The 16,998-nt window shown below is 43.8% G+C and overlaps 1 protein-coding gene across 1 annotated transcript in view; it reads right to left on the bottom strand.

The window, feature by feature from the left end:
* Window positions 1-15,694, bottom strand: part of LOC306741662 (A-kinase anchor protein 13-like) — a 43,410-nt gene extending 27,716 nt beyond the window's left edge. Inside the window, exons 1-10 of the mRNA XM_079223977.1 lie at window positions 15,636-15,694; window positions 15,222-15,405; window positions 14,986-15,042; window positions 13,017-13,197; window positions 12,775-12,871; window positions 9,027-9,069; window positions 7,060-7,171; window positions 2,591-2,741; window positions 506-573; window positions 248-302 (exon numbers count right to left, since the gene is read on the bottom strand). Of these exons, the coding sequence (XP_079080103.1) occupies window positions 248-302; window positions 506-573; window positions 2,591-2,741; window positions 7,060-7,171; window positions 9,027-9,069; window positions 12,775-12,871; window positions 13,017-13,028 (538 nt within the window). The 5' untranslated portion in view covers window positions 13,029-13,197; window positions 14,986-15,042; window positions 15,222-15,405; window positions 15,636-15,694. The remainder of the gene's footprint in view (window positions 1-247; window positions 303-505; window positions 574-2,590; window positions 2,742-7,059; window positions 7,172-9,026; window positions 9,070-12,774; window positions 12,872-13,016; window positions 13,198-14,985; window positions 15,043-15,221; window positions 15,406-15,635) is intronic.
* Window positions 15,695-16,998: the final 1,304 nt, after the last annotated feature.

Below are 16,998 nucleotides of genomic sequence, written 5' to 3'. Positions count from 1 at the left end.
GGAGTCGCAAATCTAAGACCCCTCCACATTGGCTTCACATAGCAGTAAAAACAACAAGTAAAGTAATAAATGACGGGAAGTGGATTTGCTTTTTAACCTCTTCAAACCCACTGAAGTTAAATGACAAACAACAATATTGTGAATGATGTTAAAAGGTTGTATCATCATCAAAATACAGTTTGTGTGTTTGATCGTGACACGTTTAATGAACACGTTGCACAAGAACTTGCTCGTTATGTGCTCTTACATTTACTCCTCACGTTAACAGCTGACCCAGGAACAGCTTCTGGCACCAGCGACTGCTGCTGGAAACAAACACAGGACATATTTAGGGGAAAAGTGAAAAACTACAACAAACCTACAAGCTACAACATGACACCGATGATTACAGATCATTATTTGAGTTCATATCTGGTGCTATTTAAAATAATCTTTCTGTTTTGCATATTATCTTTTTCTCGACTGGATTCAAAGATGCTTTTCGATAAATAAGGGTCAGACCTACCTTTGTTTTGCTCTTTGTACAGACGGACAGACTCTCTCTGCAGGACTTATGGACATGGGCTCCACAGTCTGCAAATAACACATTATGATCATTAGAAACAAGCATTCTTTCAACTTCCAGGTTGTGACGATTAGCTGAAAGGTCTGTCATGATTATTTTGTCAATTCAGCCCATTAAAAGCCGACCTATGGACAATAGCTTACAGTTGACGTTTTTATTCTGGTGGTGATGAGAGTCTTTCTAAATCAAAATCCCTCAACGCACAAGGTTTCACAGAAGCTGGGAAAACCACTACATGCCTCTGTAAAAAACAAAAACAGACGCCAGCGGTACACTTGGCCTCGATAAAGAAACGCTCTCCATGAACCTGCTGTTAGTTGAACTGGAGACACAACGAGCCTGGAGATTTGGTCAAGTTGCTGCAGATCTCCATAGACGTGCTCAGAGGAACTGTTGATAACTTTCAGGGTCTTTCTGAACCTCTAGCTGGCGATGATCGCCGAGCAGTCACCAAAAATCACTATGGCACCAAAACAAAGAGCTGCTTGGATGACCTGGGAAACAGAGTTAACCTCCAGATAATAAACATCCCCAGAAGGCAGTAAAACAGGCCGAGACCTGATCCGAGTTCATATCCGCCCTGCTGATGGGAACTCTGGGCCCCGGGGAAGAAAGCTCCACTTTTGAGACAAAAGAGGACGTTCACGCATGTAAAAAAAATAGAAGAATGAAAACAGGGGAAGGCAGTATATATTTTTGGCATCATTGGGCAGAAATTCCACAATAACCTTTGAGCATATTGTAATTTAAGTGGTCTGAGTGAAAACTCGATTTCTGTAGCGACAAACCGACTGTGATGTCCCATTCACTGTCTGTGTGGACAAGCCACACACACACACACACACACACACACACACACACACACACACACACACACACACACACACACACACACACACACACACACACTTCCTCCACGCTAATGCTGCTCTAGTAACTATGACGATAACAAAACACACACAGACACACTAGAGTGATGCAACAGACTGTAAGACTGGTGGAGAAAGTCAGCAGAAGGCCCCTCCTCTCATCCTACCATTAATGGAACAAACTGAGACGCACGCACATTAGTCTAAAAACATTCTGAATTAAGAAGCACAAAGTCAGCAAGAAGCACTGCGAGAGCTGCAGTCCTCATTTACATAGAGACTGTGGCCGTGTGCCTTTCTGCCTCTTCAGACCTTCAACTTCCTGTTAGTTCCTTTAGTTCTTTCTATCTACAGTCCGTGACGATTGAGACATAGACATGAGCGGTTTGTTCATATGCGTGTCCACATCAGTGATAAGGGACACGCCTCAAGTGCCGTCAAACAAGACCCAGATTGAGACGTATAACTCACGCCGCTATACTCAACCACAAACTCTTCAGATATGCGAGTGTGCCCGGCACCACGCTGCCTGGGGCACAGGCCGTATTGCTTGGCCCACTGGGAACCAGAACCAAGGCCTGAGCGGGGAAGACCGTCTGACCCTGCTTCTGTACATTCAAGGGCTTTCTAAAAGGGACACGACCAACAAGCCAAAATCAAAATAAATAAAAGATTCCTGTTGTAACTTTATGGAAAGAGGAAGAAATTCAATTTTTTATACATTTGGTTATATCCTATGTTAAATTAGTTTGATAAGTTTGGCTGAGGAGTGATGGCATCAATATGATGACTGTAATACGACTAGATATACAGTCAGTCTCATTATTATTTAAGGAAAATTAACCTTTTAGAGAGCAAAATCAAAAGTCATCAGCTTCCGCTATATTGGGAAATGAATGTGTTTCTTTTTTACAAACTCTGTGGACTAATAAGGCCGCAGGGTTGATTCCGTATGTGGTTTCCTACTGTGACAAACGCAGAGTTAAAGGGAAATGAGAGAGAGAGAGAGACACGTCACAGTAAAACTAGTGAAGGAGACAAGAGGAAGAGGTGGCAACAGACGAGGAGGGGGGATGAAAAGGGGAAGAAGAGAAGGAGGAGGAGGGAAAGAACTAGAGGAAGGAAGGAGAGAGGGGTGAAGTGCAGATGTTCTTACTGTTGCAGAGGAAAGTTTCCTTGTTGTGCAGGAGTTTGGTGCAGTGCTGGCAGGCCGTGGATGGAGAGGGGCTGACTGGGATGAAGAGGTGACCGTTTGTACTCTTCTTTTCTCTATCTTTACTCTCCCGCTCCCCTTTCCTCTCCTTCTCCTGGAAGCAACAAGAAGAGATGGAAAATCAAATTAGAGAAAATATTCAGGGACTTTTACTGTTTTTTGATAAAATAAACCTGTTGAGTTTTTGGTCCGTGCTTTCTGTCATTTCATTATTATTATGCTGATTTAAAGCTAGGGTGGGTCAACTTACAAACCTTTATTTGTTTTATTCGTTGACATTTTCTTAACATCCTGACCCCAATCAATAAATCATATACTTTGACAAAATAGAAGAAAGAAAAAAAGCTGGTCTCTGTGGCTGTCGCAGGACTGTAATTATCCCGTCCAATCATTTCATTCGGCAAAGAAAAAGACTGGACGGGATACCAAGCTACCAACCAATTGTGCTGGAGTCAAGCTGCTAGTGAGTTCCAACAACAGCCATGTTGGTTGTTTACGCTCATGGTGATAAATTTGGGGGCGTGGCTTTGAAGAGATGGGATGTCAGTGTCAGTGACACTTTTAAAGCTAGCGTGGCTAGCTACTCCAATCCAAGAGTTGTCCGTCTTTTTCGTCTTCCAATTTGAACCCTTTCAAAACAGTAATTTGCAAACCAATGGGCGTGTCACAGTGACGTCGTCCACTTCCTATAAACAGTTAATGGTCATAAAGCCTTGAAGTCCAGCTCAGTGGCAACACGGTCCAGATTGTCCCAATATATCCAGAGACATAGAGAACACCTTTCAGTGTGTTTATCAAAGACACAAACACTTTCTAACACGCTGGGCCCTCACAGGGCTCACATCATCACAGCTGTGGGCGTTTGCTGTTTGATGAGTGGCACGTGTCGGAGTGCGCCAGGGGAGAGTGATCAGTAAACGTGCTGAATCGGGCTACAGGCAATGTCATGCATTCTTCCTTATTGCACCCTGTTGCCATGTGAGCAAGACACCTCTGGTCACACCATCTGCAGACTTCATTAACAACTCTGTGTCCTCTCTCTATCGTAAAACACCTGATTGGTACATTCCTAATCTTCACCATCAACATCATCTTCACCATCATCATCATCGTCACGACTGTAGCCCCCTCCCACACACGTGTTTACTGAGGTCACTTTTGGGGACATTTCCCAATTAACTTGTCTTAAGACACAATCATCATCATCTTCTTACCTCATCCGATCCGGTTTCTCCTCTCCACCTTACAGAGTGGCTGAACCTCTTAATCAGCATGGCTGGAACTGTCCTCCTGTTTCCTTCTCTCCCATCTGTCCCTCTATATTCCGTCTGTCTGTCTGTCTGTCTGTCTGTCTATCTTCTTCTTCTTCTAATTCGCAATATGAAACTTGCCCGTCTGGATTTCTTTCTCTGTCTGAGCATCCTGTTGTCGTCTTTTTGATTTAGTCATTGTGTACACGCTGCTGCCCGTCTGTCTGCTTTCAAATGAGGAAGTGAGCTAGCATCTAACATTTGCACACCCCCCCCCCCCAACACACATACACACTCTCTCACACACACACACACTTCCCTTTTCACTGTTCATCTTGTAGACTTCTGCCAAATTATTGTCATCTTCACAAAGCCACAACTTCAGCATACATGCCCAAAATGAGCGCTTGTATCTGATGACACACACATATATTTATATGTATGTATGTATGTATGTATGTATGTATGTATATATTACATTACCTGTAGGATTATTGTACCTCAAATTCTATTTGACTCACCGAGTGAACTTGAAATAATCCCAAATGGGCCGTGTATCCCCAGACGGAATGAGGACTTGTACTGCACATGAGGCTCTAGCACTATTAACGGTGGCACTGCTTGTAAGAACAAGCCTCAGGGCTTCATTGTGTCATCCTGACTTCCTTTAATTTTAACACTCACAACTCTGGTAAATGCTGTTTTTCTTTTTTCTTTTTCTGAAACAGTCTGATAAAATCAATAGATCAAGATGATGCAATCAAGATGATGCACAGTTTGACAAGACAGTGCCCTGAGTGGTATTTACGACCTTGCATAAGGGCCGTTTAAGATTCAAGAAAATATTATTAAAGTGCTAGGTGAAGGGGGGTAATATTCAGAAATAAACTATGGTCATACATTTATGGGGGGTTAAAAATCGAAGGTATACTTTAAGATCAAAGTGGTAAATTTCCGCAAAAAAAATAAACGGGCATCTCTTTGCGAGGTCAGATCAACCTCGGCACAAGAGTGAGGCGCTGCAACAGTGTAGAACATGACATTGCCTTGTCACCTCATCCAAATCAGTATGTTTGTCTTCTGTTCCACGGCAGTCTCTTCAAAGTCTGGATGCTTACACAATATGGTGATTCTGGGCTAATTCACAAGGTTGTCATAGTTGCTAAATCTAATTTCGAATTATAATTTGAAAAGGTCATCCGGCTCCAACCTTGCGAAGTCAAGCAGGTCCTTGAAAAACACTCTGAATTAATTAAAAGAAGTGAATCAATGAGCAAATCCCTATTTAAATATATATATTTTTTTAAGTAAGCTTGAAATTGGGTATCATCGAAAAAAAATAAAAATGCACCAGTTCCAAGTGCATTTTGTATAAATGTTATGAATGACTAATCCAGGGGTAGAGCCATTTCACCTTTTTTTCCACCCAAAAAAAATGTGTCTGGAGCCGCATATTATTTGTACCAAAATGTTGTCGTATTTATGAAATTATAGAACAAGAATAAAGACAATTTTTGACATTGCATTGCTATTTTACCTGTTAATAACTATCGAACTCTTATGAAAAGGAGAAAAAAAAAGTCATGTGTCGGCCTACATTGAGGTCCATTAAAAAACACAACTATCTAACTCAACTAACCTTGAGTCCTATCTATATTTGTGGCTCGTGTGGCAGAGGGTTCGCCCTGTAATCACAATTCAATACTCTGCTCTTCACATGAGGTGTCCATTTTAAAACGCATATCTTTTGCTATGTTTACACCGAGCGTCCTCACTACGGACTAGAGCACCGTAAACGAAGCGTCTCATGAGCTGCCACAGAACCAGCAGCAGTAGTGGAGTTTGGAGACGTGATCCACTTACTGAAAGTATATCTACTTTGCTCAGTTTGCTGCAGCAGTTGAGAAATCGCTTTTCTGCAGCTTGATACTTTTCAGCAGACAGCTTGTTCTGGAATTAAATTAAATGTTTTGTTGTTTGCTAACTTCTCGCCATATACCAAGCAGACAGGTCAGTCAGTGAAAGTTGACAGTGAAAGCAAATGAATACATCCACGTAGAATTAAACTACTTTTCTCCGTTACTTTTTTATTATTATTATTTATCCGTTGATAGTTTAGCGAGGGCGGAGCTCTGCAAATCACGATCAGCCATCTGCAGGGGAAGAGGCTTGACAGCGACGTGACAGGATGTGATGCACATTTTAGTTAAAGAAATATTGAAACATTTATTTTTATTTTCAGTGACCCAATATCACCTCAAACTCCAAGATAATGAAATGGACGGAAATGAAAGGTTCGTCGGTTGTCTCTCACAGAGACAAGCGACGAAACTAAGCCACGTCTCCTACGCGCCGCGATTTTTCGCGTTTGATGTGAACACCCTCGTTTCACTCACGTGAGTAAACTGCCGCGGTGGACACGGCATCAGGGAGCCGCAACTGAGGGGCTAAAGAGCCGCATGCGGCTCCGGAGCAGCGGGTTGCCAACCCCTGGACTAAACTGTCGTTTTTTAAATATATAAACTTGTTTGAGATTGTAATTAATCTCTAGTCTCCATTAATACATAACAAGAATGAATGGCAGGGCTAAGAAATGCAGCTGGGCATACCCAGATTCAAGCACAGCACCGACATAAATGCCATGAACTGACTATGACGAAGCCATCTGGAGTGAGTCAAGAAAACCTCACAGCTGTTTCAACTTCCTATTGGGAGCTGCTGACGAAGATGATGCTGCAGGAATGACTGCATTGATGAAGACACAATCCACTCTGCTCTCTGTGAAAAAACACCTGATAGCTCACACTCATACCAACGGTCGTGTCTGTTACTTCCTCGTGGTGATCATTGGATTGGTTCCATTAATTTTTTGTAATATATGTTTGGCCAATGAAAGCCCTTGTTACAACTGATGTCATACAAAATATTGGAATCATTCTGCATAATAATTAGCCATGTGCTTCTGTTTGTATTTCCGGCGCTATGGGCCTGAGGAACAACGGGTGTTTGTTTTTTGGGGTGTCAGCTTTTTACGGTCCAATGGAAATATTTTCGGACTATTGGTGTTTCGGAATAATGTGCCTTCGGAACAGCGGGTACTCTAAACAACGGAATACAATTCAAATGGTGCGCAGGGCGGTAACTCGCCGCAGGTGTTCTCACCTTGCTCTTCTTGGTCATCTTGCTGCGGATGTAGCTAAACGTCCGGCTGATTTTCGGTCCTCCTTTTGCCTCGGTGTCACTCCGCAGAGGGCCCGGCTCCTCCTCTGAAATACTGATACACATACACATGATTGAAGCCTAGCCGCTTTAATATACATAACAAAGTCTGCTCATTTTAATCGAATGGAATACTTTTTGCTAGAGGGTAAATCTTGTTAGTTCTCTCAGTGACAAAACGCGGTACTTTTTATTTAAAGTAATTCCATTATAGTTACTGAACTGGGGGAAATTAAACTAGAGTGCCTCCTCCAACCAGTAAAGTTGCAGTTCACATCCAAGTCTAACCAAAATTTGATCACATCATTTTATCCTATTAGATATGTGTGAAATTGTCATAATTAGAATATGAATTCTTAATTACGGCCAAAAACTTGTTTCATGAGGTCACAGTGACTTTTGACCAGTGTTCCCTCTAAGTTGCGAAGTGGCCGCGCAATAGATTTTTCTGACCGCACAAACGATTTTTTTTCAGGGGTTAAAAATATTTTTTGTGCCAGTGTTTCTGAGATAGGAGTGAGCCATCTCCGCAACAATACGATCTTTGATGTGACGTGTCGAGTCTTCTTGGCCAATCAGCGTCCCGTTTCTCGACATGCGCTCTCTGTACCTCTGCTAGCGCTCTGCCTCCGTTAGCACCCCCCACCCCCCGCTGTCCTCCTCCGGGCGCCAGGTGTGAAGCTCGCCCAGAGCGCCACATGAGCTAGGGCCGGTGCTGTTTAGGCTCCTCTTGGCGGGCCCTGCTCCAGCAGTTATAGGCTACCATGGCGAAAAGAAAGGCAGAGCAGGTGCCCCAGAAAAAGGTCTGCCTAACGTGCCTAACGAGTGGCTAGATGAAATAGTTCATACTGACACAGCCAGGATGAAACTTTCAGACATATTTAAATATGAAGAATATGAAGCTATTAAATTGTTTATATAGGCTACCTTTAGAAAAAATGACACCATGTCAATTTAATAGGCCTATAATTATTGTTAAGCACTGCATTAGCATTTTTCTTTCAATGAAGTTCCACTTAAATGTTGTACCTGTTGAGAAATAACTAAACACCTTTGATACTTTTATTTTTTTATATATATCATTATCAGTCATAACTAGTGAACCAGTCATAACCTCCCCTTGTTGAAATTCAACACATATCTTTTAAGTTCAACTAAACTGACTGGTAAAACACCATCATTAAAATGTTCCCAAAGTCCAGCCATTATAAAGGATATTGAATAAATATCAACCTTGTATACATATTGATGCATTTGCTGTCATCTCTTTGAATCCCCTATGGCTAACGCAGGCTTGTGGTAATTTTCGGCAGGTCGCGTGGTTGCGAATTGCTCACAGTGCTGAAATGTGCGCTCAGAAAAAAAAAATGTTGCTCAGTACTGAAAAAAATTAGAGGGAACATTGCTTTTGACCACCGTATTCGGCTTCAAAACCGTAGTCTACAAACCAATAGGTGATTTCAGGGTGACTACGTCCACTTCTTATAAACAGTCTATGTTTCATCTCTGATTTTAAGGGGACATTTGTGACAAATTTGAAGAAATCAAGGCGTGCCTGAGATCTCATGTTCATGAAGATATGACGGCGTTGAGGTCACAGTGATCTTGACCTTTGACCACCAAAATCGAACCGGTTCATTCTTGAGTTTAAGTGGAAGCTTGTGCCAAATTCCCTACCGGATTAAAGCTATCGCTTTCATGAGAATGGGACAACCCTGCTGTCACCGGTACAGGGGTGGGAAAAAAAATATCAGCTGAATTATGGGACCATTCATTAAATTACAGCCTGTATCAATATCTGGAAAGTTATAGTCTTGAGTGTCCTTTAAAACGTAAAAAGGGAGTGAAAGCAGAACTATTACCAAAAACACAGTAAAACTATTTTGGCCGTATCAGTTTTCCCTTCTTACCTGTATTCCAGTGGCCCGGAGTTACTGGAGAATGCGCTGCCCCCTACAGGAAGCAAAGGACAGACATCGTCTGATCAGAGAACAGCTGCTACAACACTGCTTGGCAATACATGTTTGTACCTGCAACAAAGTGTTCGTACAAAACAGAGGGTCACTTCTACAAGATTCATTATCTACATCTGGTCCAGCAAAGTGGCAGTTCAAGGTAAGAGGTAAAGTGCTGAATGATGAGGAAGTAAAGAGGTAAACACAAATTTGACCAGGGGAACCAAAGAGGGAAAGACACATGGCTCAAAGATTACCAGTGATAAAAAAAAAACATAAAAAAAAGGTCACTTCTACAAGAACACCTTTCCATGTAGCAAATAAAATAAGGACAAGGTTTTTGGTCATGTACAGCTACAAAAAGTAGGCAAGTAACTCCAACAATCGGGTTTAAATTAGACCTATTATAGTATGATGAGTAGGCAGTACAAAGTACATTTACTATTTAGCATTTACACTGTTACCGTTTTAAAGCTTTAGTCTTACACTGTATTGCACGTTTACGTTTTTAATTGAGAGTTTCACTCGGTATATTCCTGCGCGTCCTCGATGACAATAAACTTCAACTTGATGAAGAGCATGTGAAGAAGCTGAAAGCTAGGTAGGTTTGTTATGGTACCGGTGACAGGAAGTCTATTGGGAGTAACAGATTGACGTGTTTATAGGTTGTCTGACTGCAAAGCTCAGAGGTTTACAATACTCATAGATAGTGGCGGTGCGTCAATAGAGGGCGCTGCCCCTCTTAAAATTTTGCGATGAAAAAAAAAAAAGAAGAAAAAAAAATAATAATATATACTGTCAAAAAACATTATGTACCACATATTTTAAAGAAGAAATACACCGTGTTGACGCGCTAAATGTGTGTGAGAGACCGTAAGCCCCTGTCAACAACCACTTAAAACCAGTTAAATGTGACCAAATATAATATATCGCCGTTCATCATCACTGAGGAAAGCCCTTCCACTCTCGGGGCGCCGGCCAAATGGAAGTCCGCAAACATTTCAGGGGCGTTACGGCGAGGACAGCTTCTCATTGGCGGATGAAACGAGAATCCTTGGGCGCACAAAAGTGCGCCCCCAGCCAATGACATTGTTTCTTATTGCAACGTGGTTGGACTATTCATCGAATCAGAGACCTTTATCAATCCCTTACAGCTCCTACGTAGCTACGCGAGCAACACTAGCAGAGGCTTTGATTATGTCAGTATGGCGACTGAAAACTCTGTGGTATCTCTACGCGAAACACCTTTCAACCGACGGTCAGATGTTGACAAGAAGAGGCTGAAAGAGTTGGGACCCGAACGTCCGGATTTAAAACTTCAGCAGCAAAGCACTGACCGCGGGAGCTTCTCCTCAAGGCTATATGCTAACCGGAGCTGATGAGCTGGATGCTAAGTGTGGAGAAAAGCAGTGGCTCTGCGCAGCAGAGGAAGCGCCGAGCAATGAAGGAAGATGAGCTTGGAAGGATTGCTGCAGAGGTGAGTGTCCAAATGAGCAGATGCCTGTGTTAGAGTTTAATGTGTTATATTTCCCACAGCAGAACACATGTTGGACATTGTTAGCTTTGGGTGGATATCATATCAGACTATAACTTTATCTAAAATACCAATTCAACTGTGTGTGTGTGTGTGTGTGTGTGTGTGTGTGTGTGGGGCCATCAAGACACACAAAACATTGTTTTTTGTCAACTCTGATTGTTGGCTTTTGTCTGTAGTATGAAGCCTGTTTGTAGTAGATATTTCCCCACATCTTATCTGTCTCTCTCTCTATATTTATCTGTAGGTTTGTGACACCATACTTGGACACACCAGGGAACGCTTTGCCTTCAAAGACCACCTCACCAGTGCCACCTTACTGCAGGGCCCCCAGTTTAAATTTCTTTACAAGTAGTGGGGCCTACTCTGTCAAACGCCCAATGTAAAATGTGATGTCTCTCTTTCTGAATCTATTCTGCTCTAAACCTCTTTCATGTGAGGGTGTGGGCACCTCTTTTAGTCTGTAAACCTCTGAAACCCAACCCAATGTTTCTTAAACCATTCTGCTCTGAACCTCTCATGCCCAAAGTTACAGTTTGTTGATAGTCGTTATTGGACAGTGTTGAGTACTGTGTTGTCTTGAAATAAAGCTTTGTTTTTTAGAATATTCTACTCAAAACCTCTCTTCTTCTCATTGTGGAGTGTAGGGCTGCAACTAACGATTATTTTAATAATCGATTAATCGGTTGATTATTTTTTTCGATCAATCGGATAAAAAAATGTTTTTATCAAAAAAGCGTTCATTTCCAAACCTTTATTCAAAAACAGAAGGGACAGTGCAAAACATCTTCAGAAAGTGCACAAACAGGTTGCTCCTTGAACATCCCTGAGCTGTTAATTAAAACAACAAAATGGACTAACACTAAAAACATACACATCTATGCTTTACATCTGCCAAATGTGAGCTCATTTTACTGTAATTGATCCCTCCAGAGGCTGCATTTAGCATACCCTGCTTTATGAATATGTATGAAATACTGGGACAGAGGGAAGCTGTACTGCTCCATATAGAGCGTCCTCTTCCTTAAACTCTTTCATTCTGGGTCTCTTATGACCACGACGTCACGTTGTTGGCTAAGCCCAACTACGTGATTTGCTTCATTCTATTTTGAGTAAAAAAAAAAAAAAAAAAAAAAAAAACCTGCAGCCAGATCCGCCGGTTTAACGTTAACGAGTGACAGCGTGAACTGAGCCAGACCGGGAGGTGACGGCATGTTTCATCACGTTACGTTTTTTTACAAGCAAGACTGAACTGGAACGGATTGTAACTTTAACGACAATACACAACCCAAACACGTTAGCTAACGTGATAGCAAGCTGACTAGCTTCCATTAAAAACAAGTCTGAGGAACATGAAGACGCTGATTGGCCAAGACTCGACTTGTCAAAGATCTTCTATTTTTGAGAACATCACAACCTCAGTTTTTCTCGCATCTCACTCCAATCTCAGAAACGCTGGCCGGCCAGTTGCTCTGCGCCGCTCTTTTTTCTTCTCCGCGACTTATTGCCCGGCGTAATAATCGCGCGACACAACGAATCGATAATGAAATTCATTGCCAACACTTTTGATAATCGATTTTTATCGATTTTATCGATTCGTTGTTGCAGCCCTAGTGGAGTGATATTTTAAACCCCGCCGCCCCCCAAAAAAAATTCACCAGCCACCACTGCTCACAGAGAGGCTCATGGTGGAAAGTGTTTAAACTACTTTTCTATGAGGGGCGGGGGAGGGGCTGCAAAAAGCAGGAAACCATCCGATTCTGCAGTTCCAGGAGGAGGCGGACATGTTTTAGTCGGTTTCGTTGGACAGTGTTACGGGACACCACACCGACAGGGGGGGGGGACAACAGGACCACGTCTACATTCATCATACTTACTCCCGCCCTTCTCTTTCTCCTCCTCCTCATCGCTGGAGGAGGAGCCAATAGCAAAGAAGCCTCTACTTTTGGGGAGGAGTGGGGAGATGCTGAGGGAGAAACGGATTCGTCGCTTGGATCGAGGGCATCCACTCGCTAAAAATGGGCGTTGATGGGATTGCGGCGGGATGAACAGGGAAGCAGAAGAACAATCTTACTGCACAAGTTTAAAGAGCACAGCTTCAAAAGGAGGGCGACAGTATGAAGGGAACGATGAGGAAAGAAAAAAGATCGTTGACAAACAAAAACTCACCATCTATATCACGTTGACTGATGGTAACCATGGAGATGGATTTGGTGAGGGTTTGATGATGGAACATGGTGGGACAGCTGTTTGTCACTGACAGTACCTGATGTGATGCACACACACACACACACACACAGGAAAACGATTATCAATATTATCGTATCAATATTGATTATAATAACATTAATCTTTAATTGAAACTTCCTGCTACTCGCCATTGTAAACCACACATCCACCCACACACACACCTGGCTATCCATGCTGCTTCCGTCTCCTTCCTGCTCCTCGGTGAGGGAGACAAGCGAGCCTCTCTCCTGGCCGTCCAGGCGCAGACTCCTCCCCGCGGCCCTCTTCTGCTCCTGGTCGCCGAGGCCGGGGCACTGAGCCCGGACCGCTCTCCTCTCCACCTCCAGACCCTCCAGGCTGTAGCTGCACACGTGCAGGGAGAAAGAAAGGACACAAGCATGTAACTATCATGTCTTTTGGACATGTCGTTGGCGCCGCGGCCTCTGAGGGGAAACTTAGGTTCCTCATGGACCTACGCCAATTACCTTCTGTTGTCTATTTGCTCCTGATCGGGGTGGCGCAGGTTGGACGGACACCAGCTCATGCTGGACGAGCGGGAAAGATGAAGGGTGGATGATGGAAGATGCAAAACCATGGAATAGAAGGAGGGGAGAGGATTAGATGTTTAATGAAAGCGTGTTTTGAATCTAGAATGAGATTAATGATGGTGGTGTTATGATGACGAGAATGCGTCTCAACTCTGACTAAGAGGATCTGTTGAAGTTACCTTTTTTTGTGCTTTGTTTGAATTATGAAATGAGCTTTTTGTACTCGGCAGAGAGAAGAAAAGATCAGTATCAGTACACGTCTACAGATACTGCAGGGAGGAAGTTCTATTTCATCCTTACTGTCCGCCAGTGGCAGTGTTTCACACGGGATATATTCAGTATCGCGCTTGCGCAGTTCGAAAATTTATAACAACAAAGTCACGTGTGACCTCGGATGACCACCCAGCCGGGTATAACTTCCGGCGTCATCCTGAGATCAATCCTTTTCCATCTTCTCGCGGCATCAGCTAAAGCTGAACTTGTGTAGAAGAAAGCTCGTCGCTTGTAGTCTTGTGACCACGGGTCGGAGTTGCGGGTCTCTCGCCCCCAAAGGCTGCGACAGCTATAACCTCCTAGGAGGAAACGGTGCACTTCTACGTCCGGACCATCGAGCCGGACAGCGTACCTATCTTCGGTCAACACCAGGTCGGCTACCTTCACACCGTGAAGCAACACCGGGTGAGATCGACTAAAATTGTTTCTGCAAACAGCAGATTCCACGGCGGGCAGAGCTCTCGCTCTCGCTCCCGCTAACTAAGTGTAGTGCTAACGGAAGCGCGGATTCCGCAGGATTGATCTCAGGATGACGCCGGAAGTTATACCCGGCTGAGGGGTCATCCGAGGTCACACGTGACTTTGTTGTTATGAATACTCAAACTGTGCAAGCGCGATACTGAATATATCCAGTGTGAAACACTGCCTATGGCAGTCATCCAGGATTCATAGAACCGTAGTTACCTTTGTTACCAGTTGCCTGACTACACTCATTACGAGAGACAAAATAAAGGCCAGCTGTTATAAAATGGTGATATGCATCGAGAGGAAAATACCTTTCAAACAGTCATTGTATGCGTTTGACTGCTTGTTTTTATTGTTGAGATGCAAAAAAACTATCATGATAGAAGCTAGATATTCTCCTTGATCCTGTAAAGCTCCGGTATGCACAGAGAAAACAAAGAGAGGAGATTTCACGGGTCGACTTGATGCAGACGGACGTTTGTCTCCGGCTGCTAAGGTGTTGACAAGCTGGACAGAACCACTCCAGCTCCCCATAGTCCTCCCCAAAGTGCAGCTACTTCTTTTATTCCATTAATGACTTTTCCATTGGATACCCTGGAAAGATGACACTCCACTCATAAAAGACAAGAATGCTCAGCTTCATTTCTACATTCTTGTCTCCAGACAGAGTTTCCACGTGTGTCTGAAGCGCTCCGGTCATTAGTGACTAACTTGGAAGAACTCGTTGAATCCGGTGCTGAGTTACTGGCCGTCTCGTGTGGAAACGGAAAGGACAGTGACTCACTGGCGGATCAGTGGCTCACTGGCGGATCAGTGGCTTTAGTGGCGGAGAGAAGGAGAGTGCATGTGACGGGTGAGGGGGTACCTTCTCCGGTGGAGGGGGGGCTTGGCTCTCTTCACCTCTCCTGACGGACTCTTCAAGCTGAAAGAAGGTATAGGTGGATCGTCAGAGGAAAGACAGGTGAGGGAGGTGTTCATGTAAAAAAACGTTTTCCCCAAAATAGACTAACTCCTTCTATGAGACGCTTGGATGTGGAGTGCCATTAGTAATATATTTAATAATCCGAATCCAGAAAGCCTTCCGGGATGCTGTTTTATTACCTGCGCTGTGCGATGTCAGTCTCTGCGCCGGCGTTGGTCCGGCCCGGCTCCCAGCTGTGACGACGGAACGGAGACAAGGAACAGATGGAGGCCCGCAAAACGGCCGAAGGGACGGGGTTCTCTGGAAGCTGGTCTTTTTTCTCTTCTTCTCCTCCTCCTCCTCCTTCTGTCTCGCCTCCTCCTCCTGGGATTCATAACAGAAATACAAAATTCTCTTATGAAATACATATGCTTTTTTTTTAAGGTTATTTTTGGGGGCGTATGGCTTTATTAGATAGACTGCTGAGAGGTGAAACGATGTGTTTGTGAAGCAATTATTTTTTTATTAAATACAAATACATTTCTGGAATCATTTTAGAAAAACAAAGAACAGCTTCCGTTGGGAAACATAAAAGACCAAACGGCGTGCTTTACCTCTGTCCTCCGTTTCGGACTTCCAGGACAGTCTGGAGCTCCGAGGGGTCACAGCGTCAGGGGTGCCCACCGACAAGACCCCCTCAGTGGGACTAAGGGCTCCCCGTGCCGATGCATCGTCGGTGGAGGACTGGGAGACACCCACCCTGTCCCTGTGTCCAATACAGGGGGGCGGGTCTTTGAGCTGGAGAGGAGAAGAAGACACAAGAGATGAAGTGGAGACATTTAGTAGGATAAACCCCTCGAGATGAACCATTGCTTTCTTTTCAAGGAGGTCCTTAAAACAATTATACAAATAAATGAACGCTCCACAGACTCATGCGCTCGTGTCAGATTTTCTTTCCCCTCAGGCTGGATTGGTGGATTTGGAGCTAGTGAAGTTAAACGTTGCGTAGTAGCGATACTCGTTACCTGGAGAAGTAGAAAGGACGTTACGTTTCTGTGGCGCTAACATTAGCAGAGCACGTTAGCACATCATTAACCAGCGTTAGCACGTCTATGCCAAGCAAGCTACTGAGGAATGTATAAACATGCTACTTTTGCTTTTTTTGTGTGCTTCAAACGCATATTGTAGACTCTTCTGTCTGCTTCTCTCAGCAAATCGATTTTCCAGTTTTTTTTCCAAAAAATAGTTTCTACTTCTTCAGGGGGTGCAGTTAGTGACAGTGTGGGTCCCTTCTTCACAAAACCAGTGACAACGTCTCATTTAGGTCTGAACCAATTCAGCCACTCGCACATAAAAACGGTGATAGGTTCTAAAAGGACAGCTATGGACTACTAAACCGGTGTGGTTGCAAATCTTCCCTTTATGATCTCTCTATCCCTGTGGGGACAAGTACTGCACATACGTAGACTCCTGCCCCTACAATCCCTCCCAACAGCATTTGAGTTGAGTGTTGGGGTCAGATTTCAAAAGATCCTGTAAGACAAGGTTCTGGGGGGAGAAAACAGCAGCCACATGTCGTCTCTGGAGTTGCAGGATTGTGAGAAGCGTCAGTGGAAAAAGGCCTCAACCAGAACAAGTGAGTCACACGGAGCTGCACTCTGAGGGAACAGGAGTGGAGGAGACTCCCTTCAAAAAGTCTCTCAATAATAAATTATTTCACAAATGTTTGACAACTTTCACTGATGTCAAAATTTTGAATAAAAATGCCAATCGATCACCGATCTAGAGGGAGGACTATGAGGTCACACGTCGTCCCAGTTGCGTGGAGCGGACTGCCAACTGGTTTTCCTCCGATTCCTGCCAAGCTGCGTAGGGGGAAAGTGTTTTGTGTCTGTTGCGTAACACCCCTTTCACCAGACGTTCTTTTTTTCCTACCCTGGTTCATTTTTAGAACAGCGCAAAAGGTAGAAAGCGGCG

Source organism: Taurulus bubalis (genome assembly GCF_910589615.1).
Source record: "Taurulus bubalis genome assembly, chromosome: 9".
In the NCBI taxonomy this organism is placed as follows: domain Eukaryota; kingdom Metazoa; phylum Chordata; class Actinopteri; order Perciformes; family Cottidae; genus Taurulus; species Taurulus bubalis.
The sequence above is the reverse complement of the archived record's forward strand: the minus strand, read 5'-3'. Positions and strand labels throughout refer to the sequence as shown.